General features: G+C 39.9%; 2 protein-coding genes across 4 annotated transcripts; one reads left to right on the top strand and one right to left on the bottom strand.

Moving 5' to 3' along the window:
- Positions 1–144: 144 nt before the first annotated feature.
- cetn2 (centrin, EF-hand protein, 2) lies at positions 145–3,424 on the bottom strand. Its single transcript, XM_053630354.1, has 5 exons — positions 3,110–3,424; positions 1,964–2,122; positions 1,757–1,885; positions 1,508–1,645; positions 145–1,248 (listed from the first exon to the last, which is right to left on the bottom strand). Exons 1-5 carry the CDS (start codon positions 3,110–3,112, stop codon positions 1,159–1,161), a joined length of 519 nt encoding a protein of 172 aa, XP_053486329.1. The 5' UTR covers positions 3,113–3,424; the 3' UTR covers positions 145–1,158.
- A 115-nt stretch (positions 3,425–3,539) lies between these two features.
- nsdhl (NAD(P) dependent steroid dehydrogenase-like) lies at positions 3,540–19,338 on the top strand. Of its 3 annotated transcripts, none has more exons than XM_053630349.1 (8): positions 3,540–3,567; positions 5,657–5,716; positions 6,772–6,933; positions 7,252–7,398; positions 7,870–7,998; positions 8,144–8,286; positions 15,565–15,667; positions 16,930–19,338. In XM_053630349.1, exons 2-8 carry the CDS (start codon positions 5,696–5,698, stop codon positions 17,260–17,262), a joined length of 1,038 nt encoding a protein of 345 aa, XP_053486324.1. In that variant the 5' UTR covers positions 3,540–3,567; positions 5,657–5,695; the 3' UTR covers positions 17,263–19,338. The 3 variants fall into 3 exon arrangements, with proteins under 3 accessions (XP_053486324.1, XP_053486325.1, XP_053486323.1); XM_053630350.1 differs by lacking the exon at positions 3,540–3,567 and adding an exon at positions 5,240–5,562; XM_053630348.1 differs by lacking the exon at positions 3,540–3,567 and having other exon boundaries at positions 5,572–5,716.
- Positions 19,339–20,351: the final 1,013 nt, after the last annotated feature.

Genomic DNA, 20,351 nt, shown 5'->3' with positions numbered 1-20,351 from the left:
GTGAGGTCTCACAATGTTACGGTTAAAGTCACAGATCAGACCTTTTCCCCGTTCTGATGTTTAACGTGAACAGGAACCTGTATCTGCATGATTTTATGCGTTGCACTGCTGCCACATGATTGGCTGATTTAGATAACTGTATAAATGACCACATAAGAATAAATAAACAAACAAACCATTATTAAAAAAAATTATTGAATGATTGATAAAATACAAAAACAGGCCTAAATAAATCAAGAAATGTGTGAATCACACACAGGAAGACAGTAATCAATAACAAGTACAACCAAAACATTATTTATTTATTTTTTACATATATAAATACTTTTTTTTTATTTGCTTTTGGCAAATCTAGTACTCCATACAAGGCAAGCTCATCCAGCATTTTCTAAAATACAACAACAATCTCCAAAACTATCCTTAGTTTTACTGCTGAAACACGAGCGATAATATTCAAGAACCATGGCTTAATATATTTAATTTATGCTTTAAATATTTATACAAAACACCAAATAGCGGTTAATAATCGAAGGCATAACGAGGAAACAATGTAATATATGTAAAGTGAAAAACTACAGTCGTAAGATCGCCGTACAGAACCGTGGACAAAGGGAAGAGGATGTAAAGATTCCACGTTTTAATATTCAGACACACGTTACACATAACAGTGCGCCCTGAAAGACTGGCCTCAGGAGTACAGTAGTAAGCAGCACACTCAGGCTAAATAGTCAAGTTAAAATAAACCCGTGGACTGGGTTGACACAAAGGTCAAAGTTTAAGAAGTAAAGGTCGTTGTAGGCACCGCAGAAGTCAACGCTGTTCAAAAAATCAACCATTTCAAACTTTTGATTGGATTTGGGAAATTTCCCAACTAATTTTAACACTTTACAGAATTGCTAAATTTCCCCCTAAAACTTCTCAAAGGATTCAATCTCGCCATTTACGTTAAGAAATAACACGCTGAAGTTACCCCCAGATGTCTTGGATCGGCTTCCCGGATGCCTTGTAGTGTTAAGATATTCATACAACTATCTTTAATGGAGTTTTCATTTATCACCTTTGTATGAAACTGTGCGTTTTATTGTCTTTGCAGATGATGCGCTAGATTTGTGACGAGACCAAATTACTACGCGTATGGTAGTCTAATCTTCTGCTTATTCAGTACAAACTGGTTTTTTTCATGATGCGAAGAAACTCCTGCTGGCTCACTTCTCCGTCGCCATCTCGGTCTGCTTCTTCAATCATCTCCTAATGAAACAGTGATGAGACTTTTTCTACCTTTATATCTTTAAAAAAAGTTTAGATGCATAGTAATGGGGGAAAAAGAAAGTAGACCACCCTTCGAGTGTACGTTTTTATTTATCAGCATCTAACCTGAAGTTATTTGTTTATAGTTGTCGGTGAGGACTACGCAATTGTTATTTAGGTGCTGATAAATAAATAAATACATAGAATTAACGGACGGTGTACTTTCTTTTTCCCCATGTGTTATGATGAATCTCCTCACCTGGAGCTCCTCATCAGTAAGGTTCTCGCCGAGCTCTTTGGCAACTCGCTTTAGGTTGCGGAATGATATCTTACCGGTTTCATCGTCATCAAAGAGTCGAAAGGCCTTTAGGATTTCTTCTTTGGAGTCCTTTTCAGCCTTAAAAAGATCAACAAGAGGTAAATACACCTATTCCTCGAAGAGTTCAGAGTTCAGAACAAGTTCCTGTGATGGGTATTGTTTTTCCCATCGCAAGAACACAAATCTCACCATCTTTTGGCTCATGATTGCCAGGAAGTCATCGAATGAGATCTTGCCGGTGCCGTCCTTATCTACATCTGCAATCATTTTCTTGATCTCCTCTTTTTTGGGCTCAAACCCGAGAGCCCTCATCGCAACCTGAGTCATGAAAAACTCTGTTAGCGTTAAGACACCCACATACTTATTGTGTTATTTCTGCACCTTGTAAAACCTCACCTTGAGCTCCTTCACCTCAATGAAGCCTGAGCCGTCTGTGTCGAACAGCTCGAAGGCTTCTCGTATCTCCTGCCTTATTTCTTCTGTGAGTTCGGGTTTAGGACTGGCTTTCTTACGCGGAGCCACAGCTCCGAGCGATGGCCTTTTGGCACTGGTGGCCTGCAGTAAATAAGTAGGGGTATCTTGTATATGGTAACTTCTATAATAATCAGCACTAAAGCAGTAAACGTTTGTTTTATTCATCACCTTTTCATAAGGGTTACGTTATGTAATCAAAGAAGCTTTGGTAAGCTATTAGGCAATCTGTACAGGATTTTTTTTGGTGATTGTTGAGGCTAAAAATGCTCGAATTTGAAGTTTTTTGTGTGTTCTTTCCTTCTTTTTAAACAGAAAACTTCTTGAATTGGTGAAATTTCAATTGCATGCAATTGTTTTGCACAGTCGTTTGCAGTGATGTTTGCCTGCAAATGGGACCTTTCAGTGCTACACGTTTGACGCACGTGAACCGAAGGGGTTCTTTAGCCGAATGCGTGTTGTGTTGAAATCGCACGACACGTCTTTGCTCAAATCCGCGGAAAATCGTTTTTTAAAAATCGCAAGCTCCTCCGAATATTATGGGGATTTGTTTGATTTTGCGTCCGCTTCTGCGATCCCGGAGGGACTGATTAGGCAACACACGTCTGTAAAATAGAAACGCGCCACTCTTTGCCATCACATAAAGTGTATTCGCCGCAACGATTAATCGATTAATCTGACCGCCTTATCGGTGCACACTGACGAGATCACGGTAACACTCATGATGCTGTGTGATGCTGAGTCAACATTACGGTCGCTGAACATGATGGTCCACCCAATGATCTGCGTTACTGTGATCCTGTGAATACACTACAACACTAACAGACTGCGTCGATTAATCGTTGAGATTGCAGCTCATTTAGGGTTGTTTTATAGGCTAGCATGGCTTCTTTGATTACACACGAACAGCATCATGACAAGGCGATGGAGTGTTTACTGCTTTGTTGCTTATTATTGTAGAAGATACGATACACAAAGCTTCAACCTGAACGATTAATCGACGCGGTCCATCAGTGTGGGTTTACAGGATCACAATAAGGCTGATGGAGGTTTTTCCTCACCATTACTCACCATTACGGTCGCAGCAGTGCAGCAACACAGCGAGCAGTGCAGTCTTTCTGTCTTTAATCTGTCAGCATGTGGGGTATAATACCCTCGCCGAGCTTCTGGACAGGATATAAGGAGATTTTTACAGCGATAAAGGATGTAGATACATGGCTACTGCTACTGTTGGCTCACGACAGCTTCTCTCTCCGGTGGGATACAGGCAGGGGTTGGCTGAGTGGGCTGGACAGACGCTTATTGGTCGCCGAAGTGGCTTTTCCCTGTCAGACAAACAGCCACAGCCGGAAAAAAAACACAAACAACAAACCCCCCCCCCCCCAAAAACAAACAAACTAACAAACAAACAAACACTATATATAAATATATGCGTGTGTGTTTGTGTATACTGAGTGGACGATAAAGATATTTTAACTTATATAACACATAAAAGCAGATAAACTGCTCCGCAAATTTACGCCATTATTGTAAGTTGTATTTCCATCACTTCTTTTTTATTATTATTATTATTATTATTTTTATTGTCCTCATGACATTTTTTTATGTACTAATATAGTGGCGCATGGATGACGTCATTTTGTGACGCCGGAAACGAGTTAGCTTTTTAGCACTTCCGGTTCTATCGTCCCTGAAGTCAATGGGTTTTTTAAAATGGGATTTTGATTAAAAGCCTGAAATAAGGTCTGTGGTGAAACACAAACTAAAAATATTTTCACGTTTTATTATACGACATGAAAAACACCAGTAATACCCCACTCGTGATTTTTATCAAAGCTTTTACGTGTGTTGAAAAAGGCGCTTGCTAACAGGTTGCTCAATGGGACTGCAGACGTTGTCGCGGACATTAAACGTCATCACGCCGAACAGGGAAGAAAAAAAAAACTTTGGAGATAAACTGGTTCAGAGCTAAAAAAAATTCTACTTAAATGTAAATAATAATAATAAAAATAATAATAATAAAAAACCACCACACTTTATTTGATTGTATTTCTGAAAGAGCTGTCTCTTTATTTGGATTCACTCAAAGTAATTAAATCTAGGAAAGCCAGTTTACTCCATACACGTATGGAGTACGTTTTATCTTTTATTTGGACCAAATGAGAGGTTAAACTGGATTGTCTTGTTTGTTTGTTTGCTTTCTCTTCCTTATATAATGTATTTATTTGTCCATTCAATCGTGCTGTAATTTTATTTTAGTCTCTTTATGTTTATGACCTTTATGATTTGCATTGTGCTTGTGTATTTTGTCTTTGCTCAGTCCTAAACTGTAGGTTTTTTTTTTTTTTTTTTGTAAATTGTGATATTGGTTGGATTTGTAATCTGGAAAAAAAAAATAAACAAAATAAATAAATAAATAAATAAACTGGCTCAGGTATGCTGTGCACAATGTTAAAAAAAAAATCATGGATGAAGATTCATCCACACAGTGTTATGGAAAATATTTTTTAAATCAAACACAGAGTGTTATCCGTATTATGGAAAATGTTTTTAAATCAAGTTTGGAAAAGTTGTCGGAAGCTTGGTGATGGTGATTTTGAAGTCGAGCGACCGTGGTGTAGTTCGTTCATAGTGTAGGGTTAGCTGTTTATTTCTGGCGATTGTATTTAGGCTTCAAACTTCATAAAAGTTGCGTTCATTTGTGAAAATTATCTTGATAATCCAAAAGCCTATGGGAAAATTCTATTGGGATTTCGTCGAACCAGAGGTGATGCTAACTTCCGGATTCCGGTACAAACTGACGTCATCACTGCACCACTCTATATAACTCTAAAACCGGGGCGGGCACTAAGAAGGTGCTATCCTTGGTCATCATTGGTCAAAGCAGTGGCGTAATATTACGTAACGCTCTCTTGATTGGTCAGACAGGTGTTCCCTTGAGAACAGAGGATCAGCGCGACCAATGGTAGCGGTCTGCCCTGTCAGCTGATCTGTTCATAGGGCGAATCTTAAATTGCACGTGAATGGATATACGGTTGCACTACGTAGGACGTAAAACTAATTACGTTACACCCTATATAGTGCACTTATCAAGAGAATAGGAAGCCATTCGGGATTCAGCCATTGGTTTCGACTTTCTAGGGGCAAAATAGTGGTATTTTGTTCGCGCGTGAATCGACTCCTTGAGCCGGCTCAGAGCAGACCCGTATATTTTCTTCTTTAACACAGGGATGCTTATTGTATTTGTTAATGTCATGGTGATTTTACAATTATTAAAAACAATTCAATTCAGGTTATTATTTTGTTAATTAGAAGGTAGAGTAAGATTTCATCAAACAATTTCACCTGTAGCTGAAGGAGGAGAATAATCACTGGTCAAAATATTGCAAAAGTTTGTTTGGTTTAAACAAAAAATGGCAATGAGAGCCGAAAGAATCGGTTCGTATTGGTGAACCGAACCAAACGATCCGACTCACTGAAAAGAGCCAGAAATCTCATCAAGTCCAGAGTTGTTCTTTCTGCAGGTGTGTTGCATGTGGAGATTGGCTTGATATCTGGTCTTTATGTGCTTGGAGGTTAGTTAAGGAGTTAGTAAAGGAGTTTGTATTCTGTTTGCAGCTGAGTCTATTAGATTTGAATCCTTTCAGTGCTTTAATAATGACAACGCGCATCAGACCGGTGAGTGTACCGCTGTTTTATTTATTTGAACCAATAAGGACTATTTTAAGCAATAATTTAAGATTAATACTAATTCTGTGCACATATTCTGTTCTTTGTTTTGAGGATGTATACTGTTTTGAAGTTATATAAGAAGCCCAACTTAATGACACTTTCCCCAAAACGTCCACAGACAATACGTCTCTCTGTCTATCAAAGCTAAACTATATCATTATTGTTACTGATGGTGATGGTTTACTTGATATGTTTGTTCTTTGCTTTTTTTTTTTAAATACAGTTTTCTATTTCTTTCTTTTTTTTGCTCCTTCTTCTTCTTTATTATTATTATTATTATTATTATTATTATTATTATTGCAAATATAGAATTGTTTGTCATGCCAAAGCAAATTGAATTGAAAATGAATAAGCCTGGGTATCTGGGAATAACTCAGGAGTTTCTGTTGATCAATTGAATGAATATGATTTTTAAAAAAGCTCAATTGTAAGTTGCTTTGAATAAACACATCTCCCAAATGAATAAATGTAAATAGATGGGACACCAGCCCATCGCATGGCACCATGAACACACACACATTTACACACTGAATCCACGAATGCTTTTATTGCAGGAAACAGTAAAAGTGAAATTTTGTCCAAAAGGTCCAAACATTGCTCATATCACAGTATCGAGATTGAGTAAGGGAGGCACAGTGGCTTAGTGGTCAGCTGGTTTACCTCGCACCTCCGGGGTTAGGGTTCGAATCCCGTCTCCTCCCTGTATGTGTGCAGAGTCCACATGTTCTCCCCGTGCTTCGAAGGTTTCCTCTGGATACTCCTGTTTCCTCCACCAGTCCAAAGCTTTGTCAGACAGGCTGATTGGCATTTCCAAATTGTCCAGAGTGTGTGTCTGTGCGATTGTGCCATGCGATGAGTTGGCATCTTGTCCAGGGTGCCACCGCCTTGTGCCCTGAGTTCCCTGGGATAGGCTCCAGGCTCCCCTGTTTTTAGGATTAGCGGTATGTAAAATGGATGGATGGCTGGAGATTCAGTAAAGGCTCAATGTTTCCTGTGAACAGAGCAGTAAAAGATGTGCTGTCATTGGCGGCTCTGGCTTTTTGGGGAGGCACCTCGTTGAGCGTCTGGTGGAGAAAGGCTACTCAGTGGCTGTGTTTGATATTGCACAGAGATACGAGGTTCCTGGTGTCGTATTTCACCAAGGAGACTTGTGTGACAAACAGGTAATCAGGTTTTTACACTTCTTAAAAAAAACCAAAACCACTGTGCAGTGTATTTTTTCCAACATTAACTGTTATGTGCTTGGTTCATAAACAATCTAATTTCATATTGAAGTAATTGAATGAACAACTTTTTTTTGTGTTTGCTTCCATCAGTGTTGTTTATATAGATGATAATTGGGCTGACGATAATGTATTTTGAGTATTTTCTCTAAAATGACACACACAACTACAAACATTTAAAATGTTGGCTAGGGTCAGTAAGATATCCACTAATCAGTAAAGAACATAACTTTTTGTTTCATTCTTACTCATTTTTAGGCTTTGCTCAAAGTCTTGAAAGATGTGTCACTAGTGTTTCACTGCGCTTCTCCTTCACCCGCCTGTGATGACCGAAATCTCTTCTGGAAAGTTAATGTTGAAGGCACACGCACTGTTATCCAGGCTTGCCAAGAGGCCAGGGTGCAGGTATGGAACACACTTCGGAGATGCACGATATGGCCAAATGTTTGTGGACACCTATAGACTTCTATCTAGACTGTTCCGTTTGTAAGCCGCTTTGGATAAAAGCGTCTGCTAAATGAATAAATGTAAATGTAGGTGGAAACGCTGTCAAGTGTCAGCATTAAAATTGTACCTGAGAGAAAGAAAAGCACAGTGACCAAGCTAAAACAGTGCTGTAGTCAGCTAATACTTACATATCTTTTTAAACATTTTAAATATTAGTGTTTTTATTAATATGTATAATTACATACCTTATTTACTCAATATCAGCAGTTAGAAATGGTAACCATATTGCTAGTCGTGACTGTTCATGATTGCCGCATTACATTTACTGTATAAGCTGTGGCGTTGAGACAGAATGGCTTGTTGGTTTATCATTTATTATAAACCCCACAAGTTGGATGATGTTTCATGGCCTTATTATCTGGTTTGTAGAAACTTGTCCTAACCAGCAGTGCCAGTGTGGTGTTTGAAGGAATTGACATCAAAAATGGAAAAGAAGATTTGCCTTATGCAAAAAGACCCATTGATTACTACACAGAGACCAAAATTCAACAGGAGAAGGTATGTGTGTAGAGGTATTTTGTTTGTTGGCTTTGTTTTCATACTGGATTTTATTCCCTCCCGATTAGTGACTCCGATATATGACCAAAGCCATACTTTTTAGATAATCTAAATGATGAATTATTTCTTTTTGCCTGCTGGGTAGGTTGTCTTGGAGGCATGCAGTAAAGAAAAAGATTTCCTCACGGTGGCAATTCGTCCTCATGGGATCTTTGGTCCGCGAGACCCCCAGCTTGTTCCCATCCTTGTAGATACAGCACGCAAAGGCAAGATGAAGTTCATCATTGGGTAAGTGTGACTTTAGGTGAGTAGTGAGAAATGTTAATGTCCCTGTCCCAACATCTAGGTGATCCACATCTGCTCCACACATACATCTCAATTTGTATAACATTACTGGGCCGTATTCACATAATAAACATTCGAGCTAAAAGTAGCTAATAACTGGCTGATTTTGGAGAAATTTGTCCCAAAGAGTACTTCATAAATTTATTTTATCTCTATAAAAGATGCTCCTAAACATTACAACAACTTGGGGGTAGTCCAGAGAACTTACTATATGTCTTAGAAACTTAAATTATGCTGAAATGTGTATGCAGCCGTGATGTGAGCTGGACTTGTCCATGGCTTACCGTGGGCCAGGATGTTTGTGATGTCTGGCATGAAACTCTTGATAGTTATGGATTGACAATGTTTTGGACTTGAACCCAACTTCTCTGTTCTGGGCCATACCAACTCAGAGATATTAATGAGATCTTAAAGCCTGAATCCAGTATCTCCTTAACCGTGTATGCATGTCGGAGCTCCAGTTCGAGAGTAGCCAGGGGTTCAGCTTTGAGTGTTACCTCTACCAGGGGACCAGGGATCATCGATTTAAATCAGGATATATGGAACAAGGGTGCAAGGTGGCTGTGACGAGGCAGTTCGTGTTTCTAGGTGATGTGTTTGAGCACCTTGAATGGGCCGATGAACCTGTGGGACGTCTGGAGAATTTTGTCCCATTCTGAGGGCCGTTGTAGTTGGCTGTCTCTCTTCGGTGACGATCTGCATATTTCGTATTTTGTTGTGCTACTTGTTTAAGACATTGATGGGTATATTCCCACACTTGCCCATTCGCTAACCGTGACTATAAAAATTTCCATAAACAACCTCCTTACCTTAAGATGTGAACTGAGACATGGAGATCGGCCGATATTGATTTTATATAACCGATCCTGATTATTTGCATGTTTATGTGCCCGATAACTGATATGCAGAACCGATATTTATTGATTGCTTTACTTCTGTTTTTGACACAGTGATAACAACACCACTGAACTGAACAAACCGTTTTATTTATAACAATTTTGTCATTTTCACTTCCTCCTTGCGTACAAAACAAATCAAAACTCTTATTTATTTATACACCAATAAATAGAGGGGTCTGACAGAGTGCAAAAAAATAAATAAATAAAGTGCACTGTTAGTGTCTTTTTAAAAAATAAATTATTTATTTTTTACTTTAATAAAAGCTTTGATGAGGTAAACAGATTACAAACCTCTGAGTTTGTCTCTATTTCTTAGGGCCTAACAGATTAAACAGCATATCAAGCTTTATGTAACACATCTCATTTGTGCATTAATGTTAAATAAAGTTCATTAATTAAAGCAAAGCTTGTGCAAATACTTGTGCACACCATTGTTGACCCGTCTCTCCTCGGATACAGTGCTGCAATGGCGATCCTACGCGCAATTCTCAAAATGGCCACAAGATCGCGCCATTTATCGGTGGAGCCGATATTACAAAATTACAAAATGGAAAAATGCTTAAATATTGGGGGAAAATATCAATAAACTTGATCATCCGTCGATCTCTACTGAGATCCGTGATCAGATACAATCCTCAGGGATTCCAAAGTATTTTAACACATCCATAGATAGCAGTTCAGACATTTTCATAGCTGACAGTAGTGTTGGTAGGGAAATTAGGGACTTTGAATCCTGGTCTACAATGACCACAATGGTGTTCTACAGTGATGGTGGGAGATTAGTGATGAAATAGCGTAAGGTTTGACCATGGGTGGTGGGGTGGAGTAGGCAGTGGAAGCTACTTGACAGCAGGTATTGCTCTCGGGACAGGTGGTGTATGAGGAAATGAATTTGTGAATGTTGTTAAGCATACCATTTCACCAGTATTTCGACTGTAGTAGAACAACTAATATTGTCTTGTGTTCAGTCTTGGGTGCTGTTTTTAGATATTCAGGGTTTGCGTATATAATGGAGGGATGTGCCACTCCCTCAAACCAGTGAAACCACTTCTTTAGCATCAATTTTACCACTAAGTTTCGAGTGTCCCATCCCAGTCTTGTTCCATGTGCACTTTTCTGAGCCCCTCTTGAGGAGTAAATGAAGTGTAGTTGTTATGGGGCTGAAGTTCCAAATGAACCTTCTGTAGAATGGTTAACATTGCTTTCCAGTGAAGAGAAGAAAATAAGAATATTGGCTATATAGGCAATGATGAATTTTCCCAGCATGTTGCATAAGACATTCTTTTATTAGTGCCTGGAAGACAGAGGGGGCATCAGAGAGCCCATATGTCATAACAGTACTCATGGTGGCCAGAGGGGGTGCTAAAGACACGTATCAACCTCACAAATGCAGATCAGGATGTAGGTGCTTCTGAGATAGAGTTAGGGGAATATGCTTATTCTAGGGTTGCAAGGACGAGGTAAAGGATATCGATATTTTGTGACTTGCAAGTGATTTTGCAAGAGATATTGATCATTTGTGACATAGTTTATTCCCTGATAATCAGTTCAGGGTCTGAGTTCACCTTTGAACAAAGGAGAATCCAGCTATTGCGGGTGAAATGGAAGGACGGATATATCCTAGTTTGAGTGCTTCTGTGATATACACCTCCACAGCCTTGGGTTCAGCTGTTGAGAGAGGATAATTGCTGTTGAGTGGTGGAGCGGAAACAGAGAGGAGGTTGGTTGTGCAATTATAGGGTCAATGAATCAGAATCACCTTTATTGCCAAGTACCGTGAGTTTATGTGTACAAGGAATTTGTCTTGGTGTACTGGTGCTTAATAATAACTGTAAAATACAAGAAATAAAATATCAATAAGAAACATTTGCAAGGTAAGATAAAGTAAAAGAGAGGAAGTTATAATAATCAGAAGCATAATAAATAAAATTTAAAAAAAAACCCCATAAAGCTATGAAAATTATGAGCCAAATTGTACCAGATGCTGATGGAGGAGGTGAGTATGGACTCAGTGATGGAGGTGTAGACGTGCACCATCATCGTCTTTGGTAGGTTGAACTTCTTCGCTGCCATAGGAAGTATATCCTCTGGTGCGCTTTTTTTAATTAGAGAGCTGATGTTCAACTCCCACTTGAGGTCCTGGGTGATGATGGTTCCCAGGAAGCAGAAGGAGTCCACTGTATCGACTGGGTAGTCACACAGGATGATCGGGGTGGGTGAGGCTGGGTTCTTCCTAAAGTCTACCACAATTTCATCTGTTTTCACAGTGTTGAGCTCCAGGTTGTTCTGACTGCTCCGGGTCACCAGATGGTCAATCTAGTAGGCAAACTCATCCACCTCAGAGATGAGCCCAATGAGGGTGGTGTCATCTGCAAACTGCAGTAGTTTGATGGACTGGTGACTAGAGGTGCAGCTGTTGGTACACAGCCTTTGGGGCAACCACTGCTGATGGTCGTAGAGTCAGAGACATGTTTTCCCAGTCTCATGTGCTGCCTCCTGTCAGACAGGAAGTCTATGATTCACCTGCAGGTGGAATCAGGCACACTCAGCTGGGACAGCTTGTCCCGTAGCAGAGCTGGGATAATTGTGTTAAAAGCAGAGCTGATCCTGGTGTAGTTTGCTGAGGAGTCCAGGTGCTGGAGGATGAAGTTGAGGGCAACGTTAACTGTGCCCTCTACAGAACTGTCTTTGTAGGCAAACTGCAGGGCTCCAGGAGAGGGTCTGTGATTGATTTGAGGTGGGACAGCATGAAGCGCTTAAAGGACTTCATTACCACGGATGTCAGAGCGACAGGTCTGCGGTCATTAAGTTCTGTGACCCTGGGTTTTTTGGGGACAGGGATGATAATGGCAGTCTTGAAGCAGGCTGGCACATGGCATATCGCCCGTGAGGTGTTAAAGATGTCTGTAAACACTGGAGACAGCTGATCAGCATAGGACTTCAGGGTGGTTGGAGATACAGAGTCTGGTCCAGAGTCTGGGTTCTGTCTCTTGAAGGTTGGAGAGAGTTGTACTTGTGGTGAGGGAGGAGGGGGAGGGAGCTGTTGAGGTGTGCAGCTGTGGTGGAGGTGGTGAGCTGAAGCTGATGGCTGGTGGTGAGCTGAAGCTGATGGCTGGTGTCCCATTTTCTTTCAAAGTGACAGTAAAACTCGTCCAGGATGTTGGCCAGATGCAAGTCATTAGCAGAGTGGCGGGCATTAGGTTTGCAATTTGTGATCTGTCTGACCTCATTCCAGACAGAAGCTGAGTCATTGGCTGAAAACTGCAGTTGTATTTTCTTAGAGTACAGCTGTTTAGCTTCTCTCACCTTGCTGAACTTGTACTTTGACTTTTTGAGGTGAAGCGGGTAAACCACTGGCCTTGGTTTTGCTGAACACTTCCTTAAATTCAGCATACACTGAAAGAATTTCCACCTTGAAATCTGATTCTGGGCTTTCAGTGGAGATGGCTGCTATGATGAGGCCAGGTTATTATAGACACAAGTTATGACAGAAGGACGAACATCGGACTAGTTCACCTTCAGTCCATGATATGAGAGGGTTGTGACATTGTAGCCATTGTAGGATTAAGGCAGTGGGGTACTTGACTGAGGACGTGATGGGGGGGGGGGGGGGGGAGTTCTTTCAGACTGCAAGGTGCTGAGTTTCAACATAATTTCCAAGGTGAAATGTGTCACAGTCCTTCCTCCTATGGGTCCTCTGTAGATGCTTTAGGATTGATTTGGTTTCTATTTGGAGCTCTACTTGTTAACCCATGGCTCCAGTATCCAGCAGTGCCAAAATAATAGAGGAGGTGTTTGAATATTCAATCAGCACTCTTAATGAAATTGGTTGGTAGTATAAGAGCTGAAATGGACTGGTGGTAGTGAGTCGCTTATGGGAGAGAGGAGGAGAGCTCTTGCTTGGATGTGTTAGGCACTGAGCAATATGATGCACTGAGCTGCCATAGTGGAAGAATTATCCCTCCTTCCTGCACTTTATTTGTTCCTCCATAGTGAGCTGAGCTTAGCCAATCTGCATAGGTTCTGAATCATTGTTGACTTGGGTAGTGACTCTCACTGCCAGTCCTCCTCTCTGGGTCTGGAGCAAGTTATCCAAGCGAATGGAAAGGAGTCCAGAGATGTTTGCTTATCCCGGCATGCCAGTTTGTTGATCAAATCCAGTCATAATCCTGTAAAGAAAAGCGGCCTTTGGTGCAGATTCATTTCATCCGCTGCCAGTGGCTGGCATTTTGAATTTGAGAGCATATTTGGCTGCTCTGCATCCTCTCTGTGAGACAGCAAGAAGTTGCTCTCCAATGTTTCCAAAGACGCACTGGAGTAAAGCAATGAAGTGCTCAAATGTTCAGATAGCTTCACCTCATTGGTGCCATACTGCAGTAGCTCAGGTGAGTGTTTTGTCCGTCAGCAGCTTAATGAACTGGAACCTTGTTGGACTAGGAAGTTCCGCCTTGACTGGAGAAAGACAGAGTATTGAAGTAAAACGCCTATACATCTCAGTGGGGCTCTGGCATACTTTTGTGTTCAGGCTATGAGAACGGGAGCCTAATACATGGGTGTGGGAGGTGGCTTAGACAGCTGCGGTAGTCAGTTAGCGAGATAGAGGGCAGAGTCTTCAGTCTGTCAGATGGCAGAGATCGATTCAAGTGCATGTTGTGTTTTATTCAAACTCGAGCAGACAATCCAAAAACACAAATTCACTATCAAAGGCGGGAAACTTAAGAGACTTAACTAGGCAATGGAACAAAGTTGATAACCAGAATCAAAAAACTGAATCAACAGGCTAGTTTTATAGTAGGCGTGAGATCTCGCAACGTGTGTGCTAAAGTCCAGGCTATTTAAAGGGTGCATGTAATTGAGTTCAGGTGTGTGTATTTAGAGTCCGACGAATTTGAACTTGTGAATGACTAATGTGACATGGTTTGTAGTCCATGGTGCTGGTGGGCAATGGAGTCGAATTAGGCCAAAAAACACGAAATACACAAAATGTATTGTGGGGTTTTTGTTGTTGTTGTTGTTGTTGTTGTTGTTTTATATTAGTGACATGCAAAAAATGCAACCACACTGACAAGCAAAACCTTCATTGCATCTTACACGCTTATGTTGCTTGATCCCTTTGATGAAAAACAGTGGATTGCTTCTTGATAATTAAATACTGAAATGAAAAAGAAATCCACACCTCTGCATTGCATCACATAAGTAAACAAACCTGAAATACAAAACACTAACATCCCAGATTTTTCATTACTGACATGCAGTGTCATGGGCCCTACTGAAAAGCAAAACCTTCACTGCGTTGCTTTTGCATCGCCTTGTCTCTCTGTGTTGGAAAACATCCTCAGGGGATTGCTTTTGTTTTAGGAATTAAGTGCTGACTTTATGATCTAAGTGAATAAAGTGAAATACAAAGTAACACCCTCTATATAGTTTTATTTGTTTGTTTTTTTTTTTATTGGCTCATTGATTCTTCATTCCTACTGTACTGATGATCATTAAGAGTTTTTAGAATTACTACTAAAACATGATGCGCTAAATACGTACAGCTCACAGAATGACCTAGGAGTTCTGTTCAGTATATTTTAATATAATATTTATAATATAATATATATAAAACCAGTTTATAGTTTCCTACAACGCCATGGTGACTCTAGGCTATGACTCTTTCCACTAATTAAGATGGTATTAAGATCATTGGAATAATACACCAATAAGAGTACTGGTGTTAATCAATACTCAAAACTCTATGTAAATGAAATTCACTTCTACCTTTTAATTGTGTTCACAAAGTCCACCTCCTTTTAGCCATTATTAAAATTCTTCAAGTTGTTCTCAGCAGTTTCATGAATTGGTTTTTCAAAGAAGGAATCTCTTAGCTAGGAATGTTGGTGCCAACTGTAAGTGGTAAAATACGATTTTTATCAGTCTATCTTGAGCACAGAACATTTATCAAGTCATACCAAGAGCAAGTCATAAATGTTACTACATCGATTATTCATGGTTAAAAATAAAATTACCATTATCATAGGAAGCGCCTATATTTCCTCAGGTTTTAGTGCTTTCTACAGGAGGTTTGTAGTTGATTACACAGATGAGATAATGTTTGCACAGCAGCAAATCAGAATTTCGAGCAAACCAATCCAAAACCAAACCAACTTAATCCAAATGATGAGATTTCTCGTGCTGACGCAAATGTACGAGATCATGGGATGAGTTAGAAGGTGATCATGAACATCTTGGATTTGAACTTGGTCAATTTTGATACGTGTTTAAAATGTCAGGAATGTCTTTTATACTATATAACCTCTTTTGATTTGTGGTTTTGCAGGGACGGTACTAACCTAGTGGACTTCACCTATGTGGAGAATGTAGTCCATGGTCACATCCTAGCTGCTGAGCATCTGAAACCAGACTCCCCACTCTTTGGAAAGGTGTGTATGGGTTTGTAAATATGTGCATCGCATCATTAACTCCGCAGGGACAATGAAAGGTTTGGTTTGGCACCCAGAAGAGTACAGTTACGTTTCATTTATATTAGATGGCGTTAAAGTGCTTACAGTTATAGTGGAGAAAGAGCCAACATATGAAACATCTAATAAATATTAAAGGGAGAGTTCACCCAAAAATGAACCCTAAATGACCAAAAAAAAAAAATGTCGTTCCAAACCCATAAGTATTTTGTTCAGCGGACAAAAAAAGAATGTCTTCTGCTCTCGCGAGAACGTCCAGTCTCACGATACGACGGGACCCGGAAGAGCCGCACTAACACATAACATAACGATCAGACATAACAAAGATGTCTGCAGATTTCCATCTAGAGGAGGACTTGTATTTTTTGTCCGCTCTCGCGTCAACTCGACACGCATGCATCGTGGTTCTCGCGTGAACGCCCGTCTGAGATCTATCCAGAAGAGAAGATATTTTGTGACTAAAGACTTAATTTTAGTGTTTTTGCACACCCCGAGCATTTGTACCGCTTGATAAAATTGGAATTAAACTGCCGGAGTCTCACGGACTACTTTTACGATGAACTTTTCGGAGCATGAAAGTTTTGGTTACGTGGACTGTAAATGGAGGGAAAGACATCTCGCCTGTTTCATTAAAAACCTCTTCATTTGTGTTCTGAAGATGAAGGAAAGTCTTACGGGTTTGGAACGATATGAGGGTGAGCAATTGATGACAGAATTTTCATTTTTCGGTGAACTATCCCTTTAAGTTAAGTTGTACAATCAGGGTTTAAAGTTTGTCCTGAACCACTGTGTAGTGTGAGGTGTTCCTAGATAAAATCTTTGTCAGTAAATGAGTTAAAAAAAAAAAATCTTTCATCTGCCACCAGTCAGTTACACAATCTGTCACCAACAAGAAACGCTACATAGCGCTGCTCATATCTTTTAGTCTTAAATATATGTTTTGAGTAAGATCTGTCTGTGAAATTAGTTAATTTAATTATTTAACTATAATTATTTAATTATTAACAGTAGACAGATTTTTATTGTTATATTTGTATTACATTTTATTGTGCTGTACAGTAAATATGGTGCATTCAGATTACTCATCTGATGAGTTTATAGCGCATGTTTGATGATGATGATGATGATAAATATTTTTGCTCTGATATGGTGCATTATTTCCTGTTTCCCAGATAGTTAGCATGTTAACAGTGTATTTCCTTTCACATCTCATTGTTCCACAGGCGTACCACATAACCAACGATGAGCCGATCCGTTTTTGGGATTTTATGTCCCAGGTGCTGGTCGGTTTAGGCTACGAAGCTCCTCGCTACCACCTTCCCTACACTCTTGTTTATGGAATAGCCATGCTGCTGTGGCTGATTACCTTTCTACTGCGTCCTCTTGTGAATATCAAGCCCACCTTCACCCCCATGCGTGTGGCACTGGCTGGCACCCATCACTACTACAGCTGTTCCCGTGCCAAGCAGGACATGGGCTACCAGCCAGTGGTGAGGCTGCAAGAGGCCATAGCTCGAACTGTGGCCAGCTACCCACATCTGAAAAGAGGAGGATAATGTTTTATTGAAGCTGCATCATGTGGACTGTGTGGATCAGATTTTGGTTGATGCCCTCAAGTTAAAGCAGTAGTCTTGTTCCAGTTTAAATGTGGGCGGAGAAAAAAAGTCACTCAGGAAATGCTGCACAAGGTTTATACAGTGCTGTGAAAAAGTATTTGCCCCCATCCTGATTTCTTCTTTTTTTTTATGTATATCTCATCCTAAATAGTTTTTAGATCTTCAAATGAAATACAACATAAAACAAAGGCAACCTGAGTAAACACACAATACAGTTAAATTTTTATTGAAGCAAAAAAAAGTTATCCAACACCTTTCACCCATGTGAAAAACTAATTGCCCCCTTCAACTTCAAATCTGGTTGTGCCACCTTTGAACCAAACGCTTCCGATAACTGGAGGTCAGTCTTTCACCTACTTCTAGGAATAGGATTTACTCCTATGCTTTGGGTCATTGTCTTGCTGTGTAAAGCAGTTGCGTTTAAGTTTCAACTTACAGACTGAAGGCTGGACATTCTCCTTTAGGATTTTCTGGTAGAGAGCAGAATTCATGTTTCCCTCAATTATTGCAAATAGCACAGACCCTGAAGCAGCAAAGCATCCCCACACCATCACACACCCACCACCATGCTTGACTGTAGGTATGATGGTCTTTTTGTGGAATTATGTGCTTGGTTTACGCCAGATGTAATGGGACGCCTGTGTTCCAAACAGTTCCACTTTCGACTCCTCAATCCACAGAGCATCCTCCCAAAAGGTTTGAGGATCATCAAGGTGTGTTTTGGTAAACTTCAGATGAATCTTAATGTTCTTCTGGATTAGCAGCGGTCTTCACCTCACCACTCTTCCATGGATGCCATTTTTGCCCAGTGTCTTTCTGATACTGAAGTCATGAACAGTGACCTTGATGCAAGAGAAGCCTGTAGGTCCTGTAGTTTGATGTTGTCCTTTGCTCTTTTGTGACTTCCTGGATGAGTCGTTGCTGTGCTCATGGAGGAATTTTGGAAGGTTGGTCACTTCTGGGAAGGTTCACTAATGTGCCGAGTTTTTCCATTTGGAGATAACTGCTCTCGCTGTGGTTCTTTGGAGTCCCAGAGCCTTTGAAATAGCTTTGTAACCCTTCCCAGACTGACGTATGTCAATCACCTTCTTCATCATTTCTGGAATTTCTTTCAACTTTGACATAGTGTATTACTGTGTAAGACCCTTTTAATCAACTTCATGCTGTTGAAAAAAATTCTATTTAAGTGTTGATTTGACTGAAAAGGGTTTGCAGTAATCAGGCCTGGTTGCGTCTAATCCAGCTGAACCCCATTATGAACGCAGTTTCATAGATTTGAAGAATGAGTAACTACGGGGGAAAATACATTTTCACACAGGCCCAGTTGGTATTGGATAACTTTTTTTTTTGCTTCAATAAATAACATTATCATTTAAAAACTGTATTTTGTGTTTACTCGGGTCGCCTTTTGTTTCATCTAATGATTTTGTTTTAATTTCTGAAACAATTTAGTATGAGATGTACAAGAAATCAGAAGAAATCAGGATGGGGCAAACACATTTTCACAGCACTGTAAATAGAAAATTCTGCACCACTGTGCTTATTCTAATACATTATAGTTTCTACACTAACAACTCGTTCACATTTTTTATTAAAAGTTTAAAAATGTGAAATTGTTGCTCGCTTTCTGTGAGGAGACATTTAGCCTTTTGGGAAGGAGCCGTCAGTGTCGGTGCTTTGCAACCGAGGTAAAGCTGTAATTTTGACATTTTCTGACATGGCAAAGTCTTCAGTTTCTTGTTGTCATGAGTAACAAGTACGGCTTAAAAAAAATATTTTTTTTTTGCCTAAATAATTTGAAGAGCGAGCAAAAAAAAGAGAGAGAGGCTGGTTGGGGAACAACTATTTATAGTTGCTATAATGTAGGAAGTGATCATGGGAATTAAATTGTCTGTGTTCCACAACATTGAATGTAAGTAATATATACCAATAAATACTGTGTTCATCAGTAAATAAAAATGTGTTCTTGTTGATGATTTGCTGTGGCATAAGAAGAATAAAACACTTGGTACATGCTGTTGTTGGTTTATTTTCCTATTACAGCATGTTTTATTCCTTCCTTAATATGCACCATATGCCAATAAGCACTTTTTCATACCTTTCCCTGTGGTATTATTAGGTAAACTTGGGTGTCAGTTAGAAGCATTATATTAGTTTGACCGGAGCAGATGTGGAATCATGGAGTTGATGCTGTATATTTCCTTGAGGTATGTTATGTTAGATATAATACACACGTCAATATTTTTTTTGTATGAGCAGTTCACATTTTGTTAGATATTCGTTCATAAATGCTGCTAGCTCAAAAATCTAAATACAGGACTGGAACTATTTATATATGGATCGTCTGTGTTTAAATTACAGGTTGTGTATTAAAGTGTAATAGCTGACTGATTTGCCTCGGACCTCCTGAGAAGTTTTTTTTTGTTTGTAACTTGTCCAATTGATATTCACTAGAAGTTTTAGAACTTTCGAGACTAGGGATGGGCAAATTGTCTAAGTTTTCATGCCTGTGTCTGTGTGTCATGAGAGTTGCACAACACAGTGCAGGTTCCTGGACCACACCCTCGATCACAAAGCCATCAGTGATACTTCCACCTCATGACTTGCACTTGTTCATACTTCACAGCTTTTGCTGCTACACATTTCTGCCATTCCTCTTCATGGTGTGGTTGTGGAAGGGGGAAACATCAATGAGATACCTGGCATTTTTGTAAACTTCGATCAGTTTATCAGTTGCCCAGGCTGTCTGACCTGTCCAGAGTTGTGTTTAAGGTGGTACCCAGGGCTGGGCACTTGTACAGCAACGTCATAACTAATTCCAGAAAACTGCCTTCGCCTTGAACTGGGAAAGGATTTGGTACCTTAAAGGTGTGTCTTCATTCTTCCAGTTGCACCTCTTCTCTCGGTGTTGTGTTGCCCCGACAACGTCGCACGTCCCATGTGTAAATTTGACTCATCGTTTCTCTGTTGTGAGCCACTCAGCAGATCTTTCTCTCATCAATGTGTCCCCCTGAGTTCTAACGAAGGGT

Source organism: Ictalurus furcatus, chromosome 8 (assembly GCF_023375685.1).
Source record: "Ictalurus furcatus strain D&B chromosome 8, Billie_1.0, whole genome shotgun sequence".
Classification (NCBI taxonomy): domain Eukaryota; kingdom Metazoa; phylum Chordata; class Actinopteri; order Siluriformes; family Ictaluridae; genus Ictalurus; species Ictalurus furcatus.
This window is presented reverse-complemented; position numbering and strand designations above follow the sequence as displayed.

What these genes read in the sequence shown, in the direction of transcription:
- cetn2 (XM_053630354.1), bottom strand. An exon ending in CAATCATGAGCCAAAAGATG is followed by an intron (nt 1,646 to 1,756) that starts GTGAGATTTGTG and finishes GATCTTTTTAAG; the next exon opens with GCTGAAAAGGACTCCAAAGA. An exon ending in TTACTGATGAGGAGCTCCAG is followed by an intron (nt 1,249 to 1,507) that starts GTGAGGAGATTC and finishes CTGTTTCATTAG; the next exon opens with GAGATGATTGAAGAAGCAGA.
- nsdhl (XM_053630349.1), top strand. Translation starts at nt 5,696, where the DNA reads ATGACAACGCGCATCAGACCG. An exon ending in GCCAAGAGGCCAGGGTGCAG is followed by an intron (nt 7,399 to 7,869) that starts GTATGGAACACA and finishes TCTGGTTTGTAG; the next exon opens with AAACTTGTCCTAACCAGCAG. An exon ending in ACTCCCCACTCTTTGGAAAG is followed by an intron (nt 15,668 to 16,929) that starts GTGTGTATGGGT and finishes ATTGTTCCACAG; the next exon opens with GCGTACCACATAACCAACGA.